Below are 23,373 nucleotides of genomic sequence, written 5' to 3' on the forward strand. Positions count from 1 at the left end.
AAACATATTGAGTCATCTGTCTATAGATGGTTATTGACATTGTGGGTATGGTTGGAATAGTGAGTCAGATAATGTCTCTTGTATATTCTCAGGCATTTATTTTTCCTTTCACATTTAAAAATCATTGTATTTATTATTTTATTACTTATCATTTTTTATCATTTCCATATTTTTTGTTATTATTATTAATGTATTTTTAACTTGACACAGTAATTATACATATTTATGATGTATATTGTGGTATTTCAATACATGAATCAATGTATAATGATCAAATGAGGGCAATTGGCATATTTGTCAGCTCAGACGTGTATCATTTCTTTGTGTTAGGAACATTCAAAATCTTCTCCATTAGCCATTGGGAAATACTAATTGCCATCAACCACAGTTAATGTTCTGGAATACCAGAAGCTATTCCTACTATCTAATGACATCCCTTTGCCTATTAGCCATCTTCTCTCTGGCTTTCTCTACATAGGCTCTGGCAACCACTGTTTTAAACTCTACTTTGAGATCAACTTTAGCTTCCATATACAAATAAGAACATGTGGTATTTGTTTTTTTAAGTCTCACTTATTTCACTTAACACAATATTCTCCAGTTCCATCTGTGTTGCTGCAAAAGATGAATTTTTAAGGCTGAATAGTATTCTATTGTGTTCATATATCTTGTTTTCTTTATCCATTCATCCACTCATAGACATGAAAGTGGATTCAATATCTTGGTTTATCATTAATAGTGCTGCAATAAACATGGGAGTTCAGACATCTCTACAATGCACTGATTTCATGACCTTTGGATACATACCTGGTAGTGAGATTGCTGGATTATGTGGTAGTCCTATTTCTAAGTTTTTGAGGACACTCCATGCTGTCTTCCTTAATGCTGTGCTAATTTACATTCACACCAATCAGGTACAGAGTTCCTTTTCCTCCACATGCTCAAGAACATGTGTTATTTTTGTCTTTCAAACAATAGCTATTCTATATTGGATGAGATGATATTTCATTGTGGTTTTGACATATTTTCCTGATGATTAGTGATGTTAAGAATTTTTTCATATACATTTTGGCCATTTGAACATTGTCTTTTAAGAAGTGTCTATTCAAGTCATTCAAACAAGGCATGTATTTCTTGAAGTATTTGAACACTATATTTAGAAGATTTAGGAGCAGGGACTGATATCATATCCCAGACCCCAAGATTAGTCAAATCTCTGCAGATACAGATGGGTGGGTGGCTAAAAGCCTATTTGTATCAACTGTACTTGCATTGTAGAACTGTGCAGGTAGACCAGATGGCCCAAGCTGTACCAAGGATGTGATGAACCTCTTCTGTGTTCAGATACTATCCTGGGTTGAAGGAAGGAATTTGGAAAACTTTGAAAGTGGGAAAAAGGGATAAAACTGCTCCAAGAGGGAGTTTAACATTTGATTGACTATTTATTCCAAATAAATTATTACACTGAAAGAAGCTTTTTTAAACCTAAGACTAAACTACCTTAAATTGTCAATTTTATGTACTTTTTTTGCATCATTCGTGGGAATGGGAACCTCACAATAATGAGATCAGGTAAATAAGATCAGAAAAAGGGGTTTTTGTTTGTTTTGCTGTCATTACACATCCTGCTTATTTTTGTATATATAAATCAATGCCCTGTGACACCATATTTTAAAAATCAGAATTTTTCTGACTCTAAGACTTATTGTAAATCTCACTGTGCCTTACAGAGTTCACAGAGCTAAAGCAAAGCTGGAGGAGAACCAAAATTTTACATGGTATGTTTCCTCTCAAGAAGTAACAAAACTTATGTTCTTTTTAAATTATTTTTCCACCGGGCTATTTTATACACACACACACACACACACACACACACACACACATATCATGTATTCATTCAGTCATGTGATTTAGAATATTTGATTTAATACACAAATAGTTCTAACTTTTGTGAACTTTTATTATTTAGAATAGTGAACATATAAAATATATAAATTAAGACATATATGTTAAACATATAATTTTAAAATAATATTACATAATTGCTATCGTTTGGATGCTGTTGGGTTCCCCAAAGGAACCATGTGTTGAAATGTGTTAAAAGCTTGGTCCCAATGTAATGGTAGCACCTATAAGAGGTAGGAGGAAATAATTAGGTCATGGGGTCACCATTCTTAGGAGGGATTAATGCCCACTTTGTGGGAGTAGTCTAGGTCTCATGGGACTGGATTTTTTCCTGCGAGTGGGATTGGTTCTAAGTGAGGTCAAGTAATATGTTTGGCTTCTTCTGCATGTGTGCTAATCCCTCGTGCAATTGGTCCTACTCTGTGATACCATCTGCAATGTTGTGGCATAGCCAGAAGGCCCTTATGAGAAGTTGAGCAGATGGAGTTGCCTCATGTTGAGCTTCTGATCTTCAAAACTGTGAGCAAAATAAGACATTTTCTTTTCTTTATTTATTTTGGTACCGGTGATTGAACACAGGGGTGCTTAACTCCAGCCGGTTTTTTTGTGTTTTTGTGTGTGTGTGTGTGTGTGTGTGTGTGTGTGTGTGTGTGACCAGCTGTGCTATATCCCCAGCCCTGTGTTTTATTTTGAGGCAGGGTTTTGCTAAGTTGCTGAAGCTGGCTTTGAACTTGCTAGTCTCCTCTCTCAGCCTCTCAAGACTGCTGGGACTACAAGTGTGTGCCACCATGCCTGGCAAGATTTTTTTCTTTATATAAGTGCTCAGGGTTGGGTATTTTGCTCTAAGGACACAAAATGGACTAAGATAATAGTAGTAATAATAATAATAATAACAACAACAACAATAATATGATATATAATAAGATGAAGATAGTATTATTATTATTTATTACTATTTTAAGCTTGGGGTTTGGTTTCCATGAGTCCAGCAGTGGTAGCTAGAGTGGTTAGTCATAGCAGTTTCCAGCAAAATCCAGAAAAGTGAGATAATCTTCTTAACTGGCATGGTTACAAATACTTAAGATTGCAAATAACATGACTATAGAAGATAACCATCCCCACTCCTCACATCTGTGCAAAGAAATTGACCAGAATCTGAAGAGCATCAAGAATAATGACCTCACAAATGAAATTTATGAATAAATTGCAACCATCTTTCTGTGTGCATTCATCTCTCCTCATCAGTGTGCACCTAGTATCTACATCATGAACTTGTATTTGTTTCCTGAGACTGACTCAGGGAATAAGCAAGTCAGCCCAGTCTGAGCCCACTCTGCTCTCCTATCACTGACAAATTCAAATAGCCCATAGGATCTTGGAGAATGACAGCTCAGAGTGTTGATGACTCTCTTTACAGCTAGGGACTTAAGACATGTTGTCTGCTGAGGTTCCTGCCCTATCCACAGCCCATGATGCCTCTTGTGGGGCAGTAGTGAAGAACAGGACACTGGAGTCAGAGAGTTCAGGGTTCAGATATTCTACTTTGAAGTAGCTTGGAAAAATGAATTAATATTCTTTAATTCAACTTGTTTATCTGGTAACTGGGGATCATAGTACTTGCATTTCTGAGTTAAGAGGAATTGACCAGCTGACATAGGCAACACACCTTTACAGCTGCATCTGAAAGATAGTTACGACCCAATAAATGGCAGTTTATTTTTGGTGGTGGTTTTAGTTTTGCTGTAATTTATGATGCTTCAGGAGAAAATTCCTCCGGAACTGTCACTAAACCACATAGGTTATAGGAAAGCAGTTTTACTGAGAGTTTTTCAGACTGGGTTTACTACTCTCTTGTTACAACAAGGGTTTCCTTAACTAATTCAAGTACTGACTCTTAAATATTTTCTTTAAAGGAAATGGAGACAAATAAGATTCAAATCAGACAAAGTCCTGGTAGTTGGTGAAGAGTAGTAACGTAGTTGACAAGTTAGTAAAATCACAGGTACTCGGATCCTTCTCTAGTGTTAATATCCAGGCCCTTCTGAAACAGGCTTCATATTCTTAGCTCCTTTCTGCACCTCCATTGAAGATATTGTGGTAGACATCATTGATTGGGGGATCTGTCCAGGTTCTTGTTCTAAGAACTCTGTACCTTAACCTGATAAAAGAACTGAAACACCAGTGAGGCCACGCTGGTCAAAAGCAAACATGCGACCAATAGGACAGAATAAAGAGATCAGAAAAAAACACACATATATAACCAATGATTTTCAACAGGGGTGCCAAGATCATTCAATGTGCAAAAGACATACTTTTCAACCTGTGGTGCTATGAAAAGTAGATAATCACATGCTACAGAATGCAGTTTGACTTTTATCCAACACCATATGCAAAAATTAACTGACAATGGATCCATGCCCTACGTGTAAGACCTAAAGCTATGGAACTCCTGGAACATAAGGGAAAAGAGTTTCATAACATTGGGATTTGGCAACAATTTCTTGGGAATGATACTAAGGCCTAGACAATAAAAGAAAAAGTAGACAAATTCAAGGAATTTAAAAAATTGTGCATCAAAGGACATGATTAACAGATGAATGGTAACCTACAGAGTGAGAGAATGTATTTATAAATATGTGCATATCTGAGAAGAGATTAATATCCAGAATATGCAGAGAAATAAAACTTAAATGACAAAAAATAATCCAATTCAAAAATGGGAAAAGATTCAAATACACATTTCTCCAAAGAAAATACAAAAAGGTCAGTATCACTAATCATTAGAGAAATTTAAATAAAAACCAAAATATGACCTCCCACCCACAAGGGTGACCACCATCAAAACAAGCTAACACAACCATTCCAGAAAAGAACAAATGTTGGCAAGAAAATAAGGAAGTTAGAATCCTTGTGCATCATTGAAAGGATTATAAAATAGTATAGTTGTTGGGGAAAACAGTATAGAAATTTCTTTATAAAAAAGAATTACCAAAAATCCAAAAAATACACTTGTACATATTTATTTAAAGATTGAATGATCAAAAGTCTTAAAGAGATATTTATACTCCCATGTTCATAGTGTTATTATTCATAATGACAAATGGAAAAGTAAAATGTGATATATATATACAATGGAAGATCATTCATATTTTAAAAAGGAAGAAAATTTTGACATCTGCTACAACATGGATGAAGCTTGGATATTATGCTAAGTAGAATAAAGCAGTCACACAAGATAAATGTGGGCAATATCACTTATGTGAGGTACCGAAATCACGAAGAGTAGTCACAATTATAGAGACAGAAATAATTTTGGTTTCCATGGGCTGGAAGGAAGGGATAATAGGGATTCATTGTCTAATCAGTGTACAGTTTCTGTTTGTAAGTTGGAGAGTTCTAGTGATGGATGGTGGTGGTGATGGTTGGAAAAAGTATGAATGTCCTTAATGATCCTGAACTGCACACCTAAAAATGATTCAGAGAGTAAATTTATTACCATAAAAATTAGGGGTAAAGGAGCATGTGGAATGCAAGACAATTGTTTGTTGGATGGGCCTGTCCTAGACATTGTTCCCATCTTTATGACAACCCAGTCATTAGTTGGACAAATTCTGCTTTTCATTTATTTCGTAAGTTGGTATTTAAAATCTGCACAATCCAGCCCATGACCCATACTGATCTTCTTAATGTGACAGTATGCTTGGACCTCTGAGTGATGGAGAGTGGTGTTCTTATTGCAATAGCCTTTCTGGGCTCTTGGCCCATGTTCAATCCTGAGCTCAATCTCCAGGCATTTCCCTCAATTCTAGCTGATTATGAAAGTGCACTTCCAATCCCTCCTTCTAGCCCAATGTCTGCCACTTCCCCACCCTCACTGACTTGGTGCTAATTGATATGGATTGTGCACAGGGGAAGACTGGCTAGGAATTGTCATCCAGGACAAACCTTAAAGACTGGGCCTTACATTTGTTCTCTTCATTTCAGGAGATTCTTTCTGACCATAATGTTATTTTCCTCCAGTCATAAATCTTTTTCTAGAAAGAACCCATCAGCCATCAATAGACTGAGCTCAATGGTATTAGCAGACAAATGGAATTAAAAGTAGGTCAGGTCCAGCTTGTTCCAGTTGCCATTTCCAGCAGCAGCAGAATGAAAGGTATTTTAATTTAAAGAGAATGAGATGTCTGTTAGCAGAATTCCATGCTGCTTTGCTCTCCCAGATCTTTTTATGAAAATGGCTTTGAAGGGCTGGACTTCCTTCTGTCTAAGAGAGATTGAGTACCTGGTTTTTTCTGATCTGGTTCCTTATTTCTCTTCAGTTTCCTCTTTTGCCACTCCTTCCTCTAATGTTTCATGACTTGATAGCACCAAGCTCAATACAGTAGTCACCCCTTATCTACAATCTTGCTTTCAATAGTTTCAGTTGCTTCTGGTCAACTGTGTTTTGAAAAGTTAAGTGGAAAATTCCAGAAATAAACAAATCATAGCTTTTAAATTACATGCTATTCTGAGTTACATGATGAATTCTCTTATCATCCAACTCTATTCTGCCTAGTATGTAAACTATCCTTTCATTTGGAATATCTATGCTTTACACACTACCCACCTTTTAGGCACTTAGTGTCCATTGCCCATCTTGATTATCAGATGGACTGATGAGATATTGCAGTGTTTGTGAACACACAATTCCTATTTTATAAAGTGCAAGAGTAGAAATGTGGCAATTTGTACATGCCAAAAACAAACAAACAAGCAAACAAAAAGCCAATAAAATGTTTCTTTTAAATGAAAAGGTGAAAATTCTCAATTTAAGGGAAAAAAAAAACCCATATGTTAAGTTTGCTATGATCTTTAGTTAGCTCCTGGGTTCACCTGATTTCAATCTCCAGTATACAACAACAACAACAACAACAAGAGAATGAATGAAGCATAATATAGATACAGGGTTCAGTACCATGAGGTTTCAGGCAACCACTGAGCATCTTGGATAGTGTCCCTGGCAGATTAGGAGAGTTACTATAGTTTCAAAGTCTTTGCCCAGGCACTCCTGCTGCTTAGGACGCCAGCCTTCTCTATCTCCTGTTTCAATTCTGAAAATTGCAGCTCAGACAATACCTTCTTATAAAGCCTTGCTTAACCACCCCTATCAACAAAGTTTGTATGCTATTCAGGATCTGAACATTTTACATGCTTCCTTTGTTATGCCACATTATCACTTATAATTTAATTATTTGTTCATCTGTCTCATATTATTGAAAGTTCTTAGTGAATAAATTCAATATTACTTTAAAAAAATGAACTCTGTGATATTGTCCAAATTATATTGTATATTGTGTGCATGTACTAATACATAACAACAAATCCCACCAGTATGCACAACTATAATGCACCAATAAAAAAATACAAAAAATAAACTTTTGTTTTTATAGCCATTCTAGATGTTAAAAAAAAAGTTCCAAAGATACAGTAGAGTTCCCATATAACTTAACACCCAGTTTCCCCTCTTATTAACATTTTACATTACTATGGTACCTATGCTATAATCAATGAATCGATATTGATACGTTATTATTAACTAAAACCTCTACTTTCCTAATATTTCTTTAGTGTTTACATAATGTCCTTTTTGTTTGTTTCAGGATCCACCACATTACATTAATCAAATATCTCTTCTTAGATTCCTCTTGGCTGTGAGTTTCTCAGACTTTCCTGTTTTTGATGACCTTGACAGTTTTGAGGAGTACCAGTTAGCAACTTTGATGAATACTCCTCAACTGAGATTTGTCTGATGTTTTTCTAGTGAGTTGACTGGAGTTTGGGCACATGCAATTCACATGATTTATCACTGTGGACAGTGGCCTCGATCATCTGGATGATTTAGTGTTTGTCAGATTTTTCACTGTAAGGTTACCAGCTCCTTACCCCTTTCTCTACTGTATTCTGTGGAAGGAAGTCACTACGTGCAGCACATACTCAGAGAGTGGGGAGTTTTGTCTGAGTTATGCTTTTACTTCTTATGGAAGAATATCTACATAAATTATTTAGAATTCTGCATGGGGAGCTTATGTCTTCTCCATTGACTTAAATGTTCTTATGTCACTGAAAACTGAGTGTTTAGCATAGGACTGAGTCAAAGGTAGGCACTTAATACATTTTGGTAGCTGTTGTTTTCCAGGCACTCATTGTAAATCTCTCTCAATATGGATATCATTGTTAATAACGATTTGAACAATAAGAATAGTAAGATAGAAAATACTATTTTAGAAGCACTATCTAGGAGTTTTAACTCATTCAATCCTCACAATAATTCTAAGAGGATGATGCTATTATTATCACCAGAGGGTTTTAATTTATCTAAGATCATACAGCTAATAAGTGATGGAGACAGGATTCAAAGCCATGCTGTCTGACTCCAGAGTCCACACTATTAAGACTGAGGAGGTTGGAATGCCTCTTTGGCCTCCCATCTCAGTTACCTTGGTCTTGCTCCCTTGAATTTATTCCATATGAAAACAGGGTACAATATGCAAATAATTCTTAGCTGGAAGACTTCTAACAGTCTTCTCATTTGCACCAAATTCTCTTTTAAATCTGCAAGGCTTCCAAGGAGCACTGGAACTGACATTCCTAAGAAATCTTAAGACACCCCACCTCCCCTTCTTAGGTTTTCTTTGAATCACTGATCAAGTTCCCTAATTTTGAAGTGCAAGTGGGACCTTGAGCTCAGGGAATGGGAAGACCATGTCCAGCAGTTATGGACAAGAGGAGCTGCCTGGACTCATATCCTAACGTTTTTCACACCTTAAATGAGAACACATGGCTCTTCAGGGTTACAGGGTGACTGGGAGGTGTAATTAGAATGCCTAGCTACTGGCATTTCCAGGATAATTTGATAGGTTATGCTAAGAATAGCCTAAGAATAGTTCCAATAACATAGAACTGTGATAGGAAATCTGAGCTATATTATCAATGTGCTAATTAGCCGTGAGTTGAAGAAAGATGTATCGGCCCCAAACGTCTTTATTTTCTGTGATGCTTGAAATCTTACCATTATAGAAAAATTCCTTTGAATCTTGAATATCTTGCTACAAGGTTGAATAAAGTGAACAGATTAAGTCACAGTTTTTATACTCTGTTCCATGTCTGGATTCCAGAATGAAATTAGTCATTATAAATGAAAAAAGTAAAAACTAAAGATAGAGAGGAAGCTGAAAATTTTGCAGCAACCAGCACTATTCTTTAGTAGCTAGAAATTATGGACTCTTGTACAGTTTATCTTGGTACAGTTTGTTTATAAACTGAGTAATACTATCCGAAAATAGAATCTACTCTAAACCTAGAACTTAAAAGAGATTGTAACAGTTTATTTTAAACTCCATTTAAAAACACAACAATATCTCACAAAGCTCAATCATGTATTTTGATTTAGAGCCATAAGAAATCTGGGAATAAATCCCCTTAGTCATGGAGTTCATTTAAATCAACAGTTGCAAAGATTTCAAACTATCTATTTAGTTTTTCAGATGCCCTTATGTCATAGGCCAAACTGTTTGTCATGAAATACATGTGCTAAACTCCCACATGGGCATGCAGCTAGAATCAGCTCAGATGGAAAACAAAATTTCTTATGCAAAATTACTTGTGAATTTTCACTCATCCTTTAGAGATGATTTATTGGGAAGGCATTATGCAGCGGGCTACAGATAGTGGTAGCACATGCTGATGATTCTATTACAGCACTCTTGGCAGCTAAGTTTGTTAAATAGTGAGAGAGGGAGGGATTTTCCCTCCTTTTCTCACCATTTTGCTCGGGGTTCCTAATCGTTTTCTTTTCTGCATGTTTTCGGGATGAATTTGGACCATGATGAAAACCACTCCACTTAGCCTTTCTACTGAGTTTAATGACAGGTACTCCTTGAAACCCTTCAGGTGCAGCTTCATCCTTGTAAATATTCCTGTGAGGTAGATAATATTATTTTCTCCTTTTTACAGATAAAAGAACTAAAGCATGAAGAAGTTAAGTAACATGTCCAAGACTGCACAGCTAATAAATGGTAGAGCTGAAATTTGAACCCGGGTGATCTAATTTCAGAGACCAGGCTGTTGACTTATATCCCATCCTCCCTTTGTGAGTTTCTAGTGACATGAAGCCATGAACAATTAGGACATCTTTACGTACTGTGCCCTCAAGACTCTCTGTTTTGTGTGCCGGCAAAACAAATTTGGTGAAAACTCCAACTCTTCTAGTTATTCAAGTTCTGTGTCAAAACTACCTCTAATAGAAGTCTATGAACCATAACTGCTTTGGAAAAAGGAGGTTGCATATAAACAACAAAACATTTTTCAGAAATGTTCTCAACTTCCCTTCTGTGCCAATAGGTGGAATTGTCTGAAGTTTGATGATAGCTTCAGACCTGTGGGTGCTGGACCAGTTGGCTGGCAAGCTGATAGCAACATACCCTCACACCCGCTAGTTTTCCCACCCATTGTAGATGGTCCCTTCTGTCCCTGTGCCCATTAGGACTCATTGAGCTAGAGAGAGTGGTTTTCTCCAATTTCTCCAACTTGTGCTCCCCCATGCCCCCAAACTGCCCCCAGTATCCGGTGAAGATGTGGGGAAAAGTTCACTCATACATTGCTGGTGCAACCAGTATGGAAAGCAGTATGAAGATTCTTCAGAAAACCTGGAATGGAACCACCATTTGACCCAGCGATCCCACTCCTTGGTTTATATCCAAAGGACTTAAAATCAGCATATTACAGTGACACAGTCACATCAATATTTATAACAGCTCAATTCACAATAGCTAAGCCATGGAACCAATCTAGGTGCCTTTCAACAGATCAATGAATAAAGAAATTGTGGTATATATACACAATGGAATATTAACCTTAAAGAAGAATGAAATTATGGTATTGCTGATAAATGGATGGAACTGGAGAATATCATGCTAAGCCAATTCCAAAAATAAATAAATAAATAAACCAAAGGCTGAATATTTTCTCTAATAAGTGAATGTTGACCCATAATGAGTGGAAAGTAGGGAGAATGAAGGAAATTTGAATTGTGCAGAGGGGAGTTACAGGAGGCGAGGGGGATGTGGGGATGGTAATGATAGTAGAATGAATTGGACATTATTGCCCTACAAACATGTATGATTACACTACCGGTGTGACTCTGCACTATGTACAACCAGAGGAATGAGCAGTTGTGCTCCATTTGTGTACAATGTGTCAAAATGCATTCTACTGTCATACGTAATAAATTAGAACAAATTAAAAAGTAAAATAAAAAAAATTTCAGAATATTCATCTACTGTAAAAATCATTAGAAATGTGGATTAAGCCCCAAAGTAAAAGAATATTTGTGACAGCATAATTTAAGAGGGCAAAAATAAGTAAATAAATACATAAAATAAAAAATAAAATAAAAAGGAAAGAAAGAAAAAAGAAATAATTGAATGTCTTCTTGCTCTTAGCTGGGAAATTATTTTAATTACTATCTTTATTTGGAAAATAGATATATAATATTCACCAGGTACCTGGTACTGTTACTTAAAGCCTCATCAAAATCCATGAAATAGATATTGTCTCAAATTTATAGACACAGTAACTGTGGCACAATGAGGTTAATAAAAACTGGCCCACTGTGATGGAGCCAGGACTTGAACCCAGGCCAGCTGGCTCCAGAGCACAGGCTTCAATTCCATGCCTGAATGCTTAGAGACCACTGTCATTGTGTTTTTTTAAGGAATTTTTGTTTTCTGTTTGTTCTCTTTTTAAATTTTGTTTTCTTGTCTTCCTGCAGCTTACTTAAATTCAATTTTTATTTATCTGTAGTGTTTTTGAGAGTTTATGACAACATACTCTTGTCAACCTCCGCCTGTTTGAACAGTTCCAAAGGTCTTTCTTCTACCATTTTCATTCTGTTCAGAGAACTTCCTTTAGTCATTCTTTAGCGTAGGTCTACTGGGTGACAGATGCTTTTTAGGCTTCATCTGAGAATATCTTGGTTTCTTCTTCATTCCTGAAGGATATTTGTGCTGGTTATGGAACTCAGTATCCCCAATTCTGGTCTTTCAATGCATGAAAAATACTGTGCTACCTCCTTCCAAGCATCATGGATTCAAATAAAAAATCCACCTTACTCAAGTTGTTTTCCCCTGTAGATAAGATGTCATCTCTTGCTGCTTTCAGGACTTTGTCTTTAGTTTTCTAGAAGCGTATCCATGGCACATCTTTTTTTTTTTTTTAATTTATTTTTATTGTAAACATATGGGATGCATGTTGTTTCTGTTTGTACATGGAGTAACAGCATACCATTTGCATATTCATACATTTACATAGAGTAATGATGTTTGATTCACTTCATTATTTTTTTCCTTCCCCTCTACCCCTCCCACCTCTCTTTTCCTTCTATACAGTCCTTTCTTCCTCCATTCTTGCCCGCCTCCCACCCCCCCATTATGTGTCATCATCCACTTATCAGTGAGATCATTCGTCTTTTGGATTTTTGAAATTGGCTTATCTCACTTAACATGATCTTCTCCAATTTCATTCATTTGCCTGCAAATGACATAATTTTATTATTCTTTATAGCTGAGTAATATTCCATTGTATATATATACCACAGTTTCTTTATCCATTCATCAATTGAAGGGCATCTAGGTTGGTTCCACAGTCTGGCTATTGTGAATTGAGCAGCTATGAACATTGATGTGGCTGTATCTCTGTAGTATGCTGATTTTAAGTCCTTTGGGTATAGGCCAAGGAGTGGGATAGCTGGGTCAAATGGTAGGTCCATTCCAAGTTTTCTAAGGAATCTCCACACTGCTTTCCAGAGTGGCTGCACTAATTTGCAGCCCCACCAGCAATGTATGAGTGTATCTTTTTCCCCACATCCTCTCCAACACCTGTTGTTGCTTGTATTCTTGATAATCGCCATTCTAATTGGGGTGAGATGGAATCTTAGTGTAGTTTTGATTTGCATTTCTCTTAATACTAAAGATAGTGAACATTTTTTCATATGTTTGTTGATTGCTTGTAGATCTTCTTCTGTGAAGTGTCTGTTCATTTCCTTAGCCCATTTGTTGATTGGGTTATTTGTATTCTTCATGTAGAGTTTTTTGAGTTCTTTATAGATTCTGGAAATTAGCGCTCTATCTGAAGTATGATTATCCATGGCACATCTTAATGAAGGTTTCTTTGGGTTTATCCTGTTTGGGGTTATTTCCGCATCTTTTAGCTATAGATTTATGTCTTTTGACAGATTTGGGGAATTTCAGCCATGGGTTATTGAAATTTATTTTTTTCTCCACCCTCTTTCTCTCTCCCTGAACTTTCAGTGACATAGACGCTGGAGCTCTGCTACGGCCCCACTTGCTCTGAAGCTCTCTTCATTTGTTTTTCAGTCTGTTTTCTCTCTGCTGTTCAGACTTGGTAACTTCTATGGCTTAACTTTCAGCTTCACTGATTCTTTCCTTTGTCCTCTCCACTCTGCTGTTGAGCCCATCCATCGAGTTTTTAAAATGTGTTGCCTGTTTTGTTTCTGAAATCTGTTTTGTTCTTCTCTATGCCTTCTGTTTCTTTCCTGTTGTGTTCTATAGTTTCATTTTGTTCAAAATGTTCACAATTTCTCACTGAAGACTTTTTTTTTTTTTTTTTTTTTTTTTTTTTTTTGGCGGTACTGGGGATCGAACTCAGGGCCTTGTGCTTGCGAGGTAAGCACTCTACCAGCTGAGCTATCTCCCCAGCCCTCACTGAAGACTTTTTACGACTATAGCTTATAATTCAGACATCTAGTTCATCTTTGTGTTGAGGCCTGTTTATTTTCTTTATTCATTTTGGTTTTCAATCTTTGTTCCTGATTTGAGTGACTTTCAATTGAAGACTAGACTTGTAAAGTATTATAAAACTCTTGATTTTATTTGAATCTTTTATTTTATCAGAACTTTTATTTATTTTTTTGTACTAGGGATTGAACTCGGGGACACTCTACCACTACGTTACATCCCCCGCCCTTTTTATTGTATTTTATTTTGATACAGGGTCTTCCTAAATTGCCTTGGCAGGCCTTAAATTGTAATCCTCCCTCCCAGTCTCCTCAGTCACTGGGATTCCAGGCATGCACCACGGTGCCTGACTCCTTATCAGACCCCCACAACCCAACTCTTAAGCCACGTAGGCCTAGGCGAGCACACCAAATGCTCTAAGTCATCTTAAAGCCTACATTGTCTGTACAATGTCACTCTGTCACATTCTGTTGACAAACCAAGCTGCAAAGGTTAGCCCAGATTCAAGGGGAGGGAAATCAAAATCAACCTCTAGATGTGGAGAGTGACAAGGTCACATTACAAAAGGAAATAAAGAAGGTGTGGGATGGTTGTGACCACCTTTAATAATAATCTGCTACATTAACAGTTATTTTGCTTGAAGGAATTTCAGATTACTCTTGTTTCATACTCTTGTTTCTGTTTTCCTAATTCTTTATATTATGTTTCCTTTAATAGCAAAAAAAAAAAAAAATTTTTAAATTATATGTCTTGAAAACCAGAAAAAAAGTCATGTAGATGCCAAATTCCATAGTGCATGCGCTTTGCAAATGGAATTCAACAACTGTGACCTTTGATCTTTAAAAATGTAAAATGTTCCTTGGCCTATACCCAAAGGACTTAAAATCAGCATACTACAGAGATACAGCCACATCAATGTTCATAGCTGCTCAATTCACTATAGCCAGATTGTGGAACCAACCTAAATGCCCTTCAATTGATGAGTGGATAAAGAAACTGTGGCATATATATACAATGGAATATTACTCTGCCATGAAGAATGATAAAATTATGTCATTTGCAGTCAAATGAATGAAATTGGAGGATATCACGCTAAGTGAGATAAGCCAATCTCAAAAAACTAAAGGACGAATGATCTCGCTGATAAGCGGAGGAGGACATATAAGGGGGGATAGGAGGGGTTAGCGTTAGGGTTAGGGTTAGGTTTAGGGTTAGGGATAAGGAGGGTGGTAAGAATGGAGGAAGGAAGGACTGTATAGAGGGAAAAGAGGGGTGGGAGGGGTGGGGGGGAAGGGAAAAATAACAAAATGAATCCAACAATATTGCCCTATGTAAATTTATGATTTTTAATTAAAATAAATAAAAAAATAATACAAAAAAATGTAAAATGTTTAAAGGTAATAGTTGAGATGGTTTTATGCTCTCGGAAATGATGCTGTCTGCCTGTGTTGTTTGGTTCGATCCTCCAGTTTAAAGCCTGGGAAGCATTTTTTGTTTGTTTTTGTTTTTCCCTATCATCCTTGTCTTTATACAGGTTTAGGCAAGGGTGACATGCTCACCTGCAGCCTATTGGGAGTTGGAACTGTCAAGTTCCACTAACAACCTCTCCTTTCCCATTCCTTCACATATCTTATTTGGGATACACACCTGGATCTCTGTCGTCATGTAACTACAGTGTTCATAAAAATAGCAACTCCATTGTCCTTGATATGAAATGATGGAGGACAAGGTCAATTAGGGACCTATATGGAGAGCAGAAACTTCTTAAGAGATTGTGAATGTTAGAACATACATATTTAATTGGATTTTTTAAATTTTGAGACAGGTCTTGCTGAGTGGCTCAGGTTGACCTTGAACTCACGATTCTCTTACCTCAGTCTCCAGAGTAGCTGGGATTATAGGCATGCACCACCAAGCGTGGCTTACCTTTTAAACACCATGATCAAACTGTTCTACTTTAACCCCTGTGGAGGGAAGACTTGGGAAACGTTATTTTCTATATCTATAAAAATTGTAACACCTTATCCTAAGGGAACATGGTGCAGTTTTCCAGTGTTTTCATCTTACTTTTACTCTTCATATGACTGTCAGTGTCTTATCCATAAGATGGGAATAATGATAGCCAAATGGCAGAATGTTAGGAGTTAGAAAACAATATCTACGCTCTAAGTAGCTAGAAAGGATTTCGTGAGAATCTAATTTGATGATAAATGTGAAAAGAGCATAATCAGATATTAACTGTTACTATTTTTATCCTTTTTACGCATAGCATATGCTACTGCCTTTAAAAACGTAGTTTGAAAATGAGGAAAATTAGTTTTGACATGATCAGGGACCCCTGTGAAAACCAGGACACCTTAGAACTAAGGGATAAACACCTTTCAGGGGAAATAAGTCAGCCATGCTAGCCTTTAGTCTTATGGGTTTAATAATCATGCTAGAAAATTAGGAGTTAAAAATGCTCCAGTCTTCAGGGGAATGGGATGAGATGCCACACCAGGAGATGGGAGGCTGGGTGAGTCAACTCAGCCTTCTGTGACTGCGGTCAGCAGAAATGCCAGCTCTGGAAATAACATTGGAGACTTTCCCACATGATAAAGGCAATTCCAGGTGGTGAGGGGGTAAATGTATACATAGAGTAGACTCAAATAATCCACCACCGTTACCTTTACCCTGTTATGCACACCCGCATGTGGAGACTTCAGATGGCAATGAGACACGTGATGCAGGAAGAAGCTTGAGGAAGGGCACAGGAGCTACTTGAAGCCCCAGCTCTGCATGAGATAAAATCAAGAGACGAATGACCAAGTGGATGTCATAAAAGCTGTTCCCCTTCGTTCTTTGATTGAGCCAGCCTGGGAGCTCTGTCACTGACGTGCTGTCTCCCTTCTGCCTCAGGTAGAAGCCACTTTCTTCTTTCCTTTGCTGGAACCAATCTGGGGTCTCTGTACCCTGAGTGCTTTCTCCCTTCTGGCTCCAGCAGAAGTCCCTTCATTAGGCCTGCCTGTGCTTAGGTTCTTTCTCTGTCCAGTTTTTGTTTCTACAACTGTGGATCAAAGAACCCAAGGTTGCTAACGATTTTATGGAGGCTAATCATTTTCCAACTAGTCAAATGGTGGAATTTGACTTCAAGCTACATATTCTGTCTCTTGGTTCAGTGATCTTTACATTGATTTTATTATTCCCAACTATTTTATAGTTTGGAAACCTTTTCCAGACTTTTTTGATGATATAAACTCTATCAAGCCTTGCATCAAACTATCAAGTGTATGGAACTATATGGTGGCATGTTGTGTATCACCAGGACCATCACTTAAATCAGGAGTCAGCCCATCAGTCTCCACCACCTGTTTTTGTAATGTGACCCAGTTACACTTGTTCATATATGTATTGTACGTGTCTGCTTTCACACTGTCATGGCAGGGTTGAATAGTTATCATAGAGACTATCAGCCAGGATAGCCTAAAATATTTATTATCTGGCCCTTAACAGAAAAAAAAGTTTGCTGACCTCTGAATTTTATCATCTCAAATATCACAGAACCAGTGCCTTCAAGTAGTGATATTCTATAGTTCATCACTTTGAATCACTTTGGCAGGTGCTCTTTGTAACAATTCACTCCCAGCTGCATCCAGGTTTAAAAATGAACCCCTTAACTCTCCCTTATTTCCACCCCCCAGGAGAAGCTTGGATTCCCTGAACACTGAAGACTTTTATTCCTAGAAGGTCTTTAAGACCTAACTTCAAATTGAAACAGCACAGAAGGCTTTTAGAAATCCTGCCCTTTGACATCCTTACTCAAGGGATGAGAAAAATAAGACCCACAGAAGGGAGGTCAGTCCCCTAAAGTTAGGTGCTTGTTGGTAGTTAGATTAGGACCCAGGGATCCTGACTTTCAGTGGTTAAGTTATCCTGCAAACTGAATTAAACTGAATTGTATTTCCCCACTTGAGGATGGCAGGTGTGAATTTTCATTCAGCTACTTAGTGCTGAAGAGGAAAAGATCACAGATACCTCTAGATCATGAGGTACTGTCCAGAAAGGTAACACTAGGGCCTGGGTTCTTAAAACCTCAATATACCCACCAATATCCCGTTGTTTTTCTAAGAAAAATGACAAACAAAAGAACAGGCTACATTGTTCAGTGTGGTCTGTTTAGCCCTGATTTCCCTCATGGATAGGGAGAGTGTTGGTGATTCTATCTGACCTGACATGGTGGAGGTCTCAGAAGCTCGGGCCAGGCTGTGACAGCTGTTACGTGGCACATGTGAGCACACCAGGGGGAGAAAGTTCAAGAGGGTGAGACTGGGTTATTTCTCTGGTTTCTGAGTGTCTTTGTGTTCTTTCTCTGCATAAAAAGCACAGTTTTTAAATTTATTGGTTCATCAGTTATGTGGATTTTACATAGTTCTGTAAGTGAGAAAAACCAAGTCTTGTGTTTGGGGCACCTGGGTCCGTTGGCTGAACTTACAGAATTCCATGACCCAGATTCTTATGTGAAGAACTTTGCCCCCAAATGCAATTAAGTTTGTCAATGCTTTCAATGGAAAATCCAGGCTAAAAACATCAAAGGTCCAACAGGCAGGCAGGTTAGCAGGAAAGGTCAGGGCAAGGACATGAATAAGAGAACAGTATAATTGGACAGGCGTTTGGTTTTTAAAACCAGTGAGACTAAACTTTTAGAAGAATTGAACTTTTGGGTGACACTGATGATAACTCACAGAACTGGGCATAGAATCTGATTTGTCTCTGCCTAGCATTCCTTCTCTGTTCTAGTGACGGCAGCAATGACCTCTTTCCTTTAGGGAAGTACTTCCTCCTTACCATGCAACTTGAATCACAGGGATTTTTTTTTTCTCCCCTGTGGTCACACATGTAGTTATGTGATCCAAGCCAGGCCAATTTACATCTTTAACACAGACGGTTGATGGGGCAGAGACCCCTGGTAGAAATGCATACCCCCAAATGTGCCCTGGGCCCAGTCTTCCCAAGTCTGTTTGCTTGGAAAAAAATTTTTGCTTGTCTTTAGTTTTATTTTATTTTATTTGCTTTGTTGTGTGTGTGCACTTGTTCATTGAGTATCATCTCAATTTATTTATTTAGTTTTTACTTAAGTTAGTAGTTTTCTGTTTCTGTTGTTTACAGAATGTTTAAGTAATACCAAGGGACAGAGAATTACTGGACCTAACATACATAATCTTATATATTTAACAAAACACCATGAGATATGTATTAATAGTTTTATTGCATGCATGAGGAAATTAGAGCTAATTTGCTATGGTTTATGCTGGTAACAAGGGAAAGAGCTAAGTTTGGAATTCAGTATTGTCATATCCTAAATCCATGAGTGCAGGATGAGGTTGAGGGCAGGTGCCAGCAATCTGGGTCTCAGAAAGCACCCAGGAACATTCTAGAGAAGCCAGGTGCTCTGTAAGGAACAGGAGCCCAGTATTAATACTGCCCTTTTCTTATTTCCTGGAAGCAGTATCTCTTCATATAGAAGGGTTAAGGTGCATTTCTCCACAGTCAAAAATCATTTTGCAACTGAGAAAACTGAGCTCCAGATATGTCAAATGGACTTCAACACATAGCAAGGTCAGATAATTCTAGGTCACATAGCAAGAGTTACCGTTAGTGCCAGATCAGGGATCAAGATCAGGATTCCTAATGCCCAGCCTTTCAAAGCTCTCACTGCCCTTGATTTCTTCTGGGTAAGATGACATATTATGATTTCCAAAAACAGTATAGTGGAATTGAACTAGATACACATCTAACTTTTGTGAGTTTAGGTTTAAACAGTTGTCAGCGAAAGCAGACAGGGACTGAAAAGTGGCAAAATTTTAATCCTGCCAGTGATTCCATCTGTTAGTCTGGCTGTGAGATGGGAAAGGTGAGTACAAGAATCACAGTGGGTTTTCATGTGTTTTATATTGATTTTTAACTAATCAAATTAGACCCTGAAGCACAGTTGATGTATTTCCATTGACCTCTCCCTCCCAACCTCTAGTTGTCTATTTCATAAAAGTTATGGAGGAAAAACTGATGATGTTGGTGGACTTCCTGCAGCTGGTGGTGCAATTTTCAAACAGATGTTTTCAAGGATGATTTGGACTATGGTTTTTATTTTCTCAGTGTACTGATTTTAGAATTTCAGTCCCATATAAGTTGCATCTCCAATTCTTACTGTAGTGGAGGCAGTAAAATACAATGCAAGCGTAGCAGGCATCGTCTCTTTGTTGAGAATAATCCATATTCATATGCTGGTTGCATGGGTGATTCTGAACAATCCTTCATTTCCTCAGATTATAGGAGAATTTGGGATAATTTCCTATCTACATTAAATATTTAAATGCTGTCTATTAATGTCGTTATTAGCACTATTTAAGGAAATTTTAGTGCTGGTGGTGCAGGTGCTGCCGTAAGTCAGAGAGGGAGGGATCCCCAGCTCTAGAGTTCAGGGATGGAGGGTGTGACTCTGATATCAAGTTACAGATCTAGATCTCTGAGTGTGATAATATAGGTATCATCTTCTATTTCTGTGTCACTTATTTATCTATCACCTTTTTGCATTAAAAAACCATCTAAACTCTTAATGACTTATAAGTGTGTGTATAAGTATATATTTAGCCCGCAAGTCTGTGGGTCAGTGGCAGTTCTGGTCCTCAGTGGGTTCATTCTTTATCTATGTTAACTGTGGGCTGGAAAAGCTAATCTTAACTGGGCTCTCTTACACATATGTCAATCAACTGTAGGCTCCTCAAGACAGTTTTGGCTTGTACAGTTGAACTTTCCTCCAACAGGTGAGCTCAGGTTAGTTCATAGGGGGTTGGTGGCAAGGTTCCTTAAAAAACAGGGAAACAGATCTTGCGTCCCCGCGTGTGTGCGCCTAATCTCAGCTGGTCTGCCAGAGACCCCCTGAGCACCAGCCCTAGTCCCCCATGAGGCCCCATTTCTGCTCCGACTAGATGAAAGAAACTATCATGAACCAGGAAAAACTTGCCCAACTGCAGGCACAAGTGCGCATTGGTGGGAAAGGAACTGCTCGCAGAAAGAAGGTGGTTCATAGAACAGCTACAGCAGATGATAAAAAACTTCAGTTCTCCTTAAAGAAGTTAGGGGTAAACAATATCTCTGGTATTGAAGAGATGAATATGTTTACAAACTAAGGAACAGTGATTCACTTTAACAACCCTAGTTCAGGCATCTCTGGCAGCAAACACTTGCACCATTACAGGCCATGCTGAGACAAAGCAACTGACAGAAATGCTTCCCAGCATCTTAAACCAACTTGGAGCAGTCTGACTAGTTTAAGGAGACTGGTTGAACCTCTGTCCAAACAATCTGTGGATGGAAAAGCACCACTTGCTACTGGAGAGGATAATGATGATGAAGTTCCAGATCTTGTGGAGAATTTTGATAAGGCTTCTAAGAATGAGACAAAGTGAACTGATCAACTTCTGAAGAAGATAAACTTGAAGTTACTGGGGCTGCTATTTTATATTGACAGCTTTTAAAAGTTGTTTTGTTTATGGATCTGATAAAGTCTAGGTCTCTAATATTTTTAAGACCAAGCCCCTTGGACACTGCAGCTCTTTTCAGTTTTTGCTTATACACAATTTATTCTTTGCAGCTAATTAAGCTGAAGAAGCCTGGGAATAAAGTTTGAAACAAAGGTTAATAAAGTTCTTTGCCTAGTAAAAAAAAAAAAAAGGAAAAACAGGGAAGCACATAGTTCCTCCTGGAACTGAGGCTCAGAATTTGCACCATATCACTTTCTCCATATTCTATTGTCCAAAGCAAATCATAACAAGCCTTAGATTTAAGGGCGAAAAAGAGATTCATTTTGATGAGATATACTACCAAGTTATATTTTTAAGGAGCATGGATACAATGAGAAACATAACTGGAGACTTTTTTAATCAAGTTTTTATAACTTTAGATACCTTGGTTTGAGTCAGTGGGGTTTCTGCAGACAAATATCTTCCATGGAGATAATTCAGGCTTTCCAGCAGCTCAATGGGGACTGACACAGACATCCCACCAGGATTCCCCTGACTCTATTTGATTCTGACAAGATCCTGGCATCGAGATAAGATTTTTTAAGAGAGTTCTGGTCTTGTCAGAACTGGACCTGGAGAGGCAAACATTTGTTTTAGATTTAGAATAAAATACTCTGCCTATTTGTTTATAAAATTGTGGCCATCTGGACATGACTTGAATTTGCAAATGCATTTGTCAATTAGGATTTCTCAAAAATGCAATTGCTGCCCCAAATAATGAGAGAATGATCTTTCCTTCATGGTGGTCAGAAGAGAACATAGACACGTATATGGCAGAGCATGCGATGTTTCATGGCTGTGGTATCATGCTTTATTCTTTTCCTTAGAAAAGGTAGGAGTGGTGGCTGTGGTAGTGGTGGTGGTCATGGCAATGGCCTTGGTGAGTGAATAAAGAAACAGTGTTCAGCAAATGGTCTCTGGACAGAACGGTAGCTCACCATCCCAGGGAGCCACAGAGGGGTCCTACATGTTCTTGTGGTTGCTCCCGGGGGTGGTGCAGGGGCTGCTGTTAGTGAGAAGAGGAGGAATCCACAACTTTAGAGTTCAGGAGTGGAGGGTGTGTCTCTCTGATACCGTGTTACAGAATCACTGAGGGCATAACGGAATACAAACTATACTACTGTCGCACACAGGGGTGGAAAATGCAGTTTGGAACCCTGTCTTCTGTTTTGTTCCTGTATTTTAAAATTTCATGATATATATACAGAAATCTACAAAGATCACAAAATTCAACTTGGTAAATTTTCTTTGTATGAACTCACTGTACAACCAGCACCTACACCAAGAAAATACAAAACATGAAGAAGGGCCACAAAATCCCCTCTTGTGCATCTCCCAGTCACTGTTACTTCTCAAAATTAACCACTGTACTGCTTTCTAACAGCATAATCAGTTTTGCCCATGTTTCTATAGCATTGTCTTTCTCTGTCTCCCAGCTTCTTTCACTCAGCATAATGATTTTGATATTGAGCCAAAGTGTTTAATTCTATCAGTAGTAATTTCCTTTTCATTTCTTTCTTTTTTTCTTTTTTTTAATTGTAAACAAATGGGGTACAACTTGTTTCTCTGGTTGTACATGAAGTAGAGACATACCATTTGTGTGATCATACATTTACATAGAGTAATGATGTTTGACTTATTCTGTTATTTTTCCTTCCCTCCACCCCTCCCACCCCTCTTTTTCCTCTGTATAGTCCCTCCTTCCTCCATTCTTGCCTCCTTTCCACCCTCCATTATGTGTCATCATCCGCTTATCAGCAAGATCATTTGTCCTTTGGATTTTTGAGATTGGCTTATCTCACTTTGCATGATATTCTCTAACTTCATCCATTTGCTTGCAAATGCTATAATTTTATTCTTCTTTATGGCTGAGTAATATTCCATTGTGTGTGTGGAATATTTTCTTTCTTTATCCATTCTTTCTTTTTAAAGAAAGTTTCTTTCTTTATCCATTCATTAATTGAAGGGCATCTAGGTTGGTTCCACAATCTGGCTATTATGAATTGAGCCACTATGAACATTGATGTGGCTGCATCACTGTAGTATGTTGATTTTAAGTCCTTTGGGTATAGGCCGAGGAGTGGGATAGCTGGGTCAAATGGTAGGTTCATTCCAAG

The 23,373-nt window shown here is 37.8% G+C and overlaps 1 protein-coding gene and 1 pseudogene across 5 annotated transcripts in view; both read left to right on the plus strand.

Annotated features, from left to right (window-relative positions):
- The window catches only part of LOC306660131 (uncharacterized protein), a 309,182-nt gene that overhangs the window by 54,165 nt on the left and 231,644 nt on the right, over positions 1-23,373 (plus strand). The window contains exons 2-4 of one of the 4 annotated variants that reach the window (XM_079138279.1): positions 1,731-1,778; positions 5,926-9,813; positions 9,898-11,510. The exons of the other annotated variants lie outside the window; for them this stretch is intronic. Coding sequence (XP_078994405.1) covers positions 1,731-1,778; positions 5,926-5,972 — 95 coding nt within the window. The 3' untranslated portion in view covers positions 5,973-9,813; positions 9,898-11,510. Of the gene's footprint in view, positions 1-1,730; positions 1,779-5,925; positions 9,814-9,897; positions 11,511-23,373 lie in introns of those variants that run through there. 4 annotated transcript variants of the gene reach the window in all.
- Positions 19,974-21,382, plus strand: LOC306659320 (transcription factor BTF3-like; annotated as a pseudogene). The gene has a single exon. The product of its transcript is annotated as a transcription factor BTF3-like (transcript).

This window comes from Sciurus vulgaris (assembly GCF_902686455.1).
Source record: "Sciurus vulgaris genome assembly, chromosome: 4".
Taxonomy (NCBI): Eukaryota; Metazoa; Chordata; class Mammalia; order Rodentia; family Sciuridae; genus Sciurus; species Sciurus vulgaris.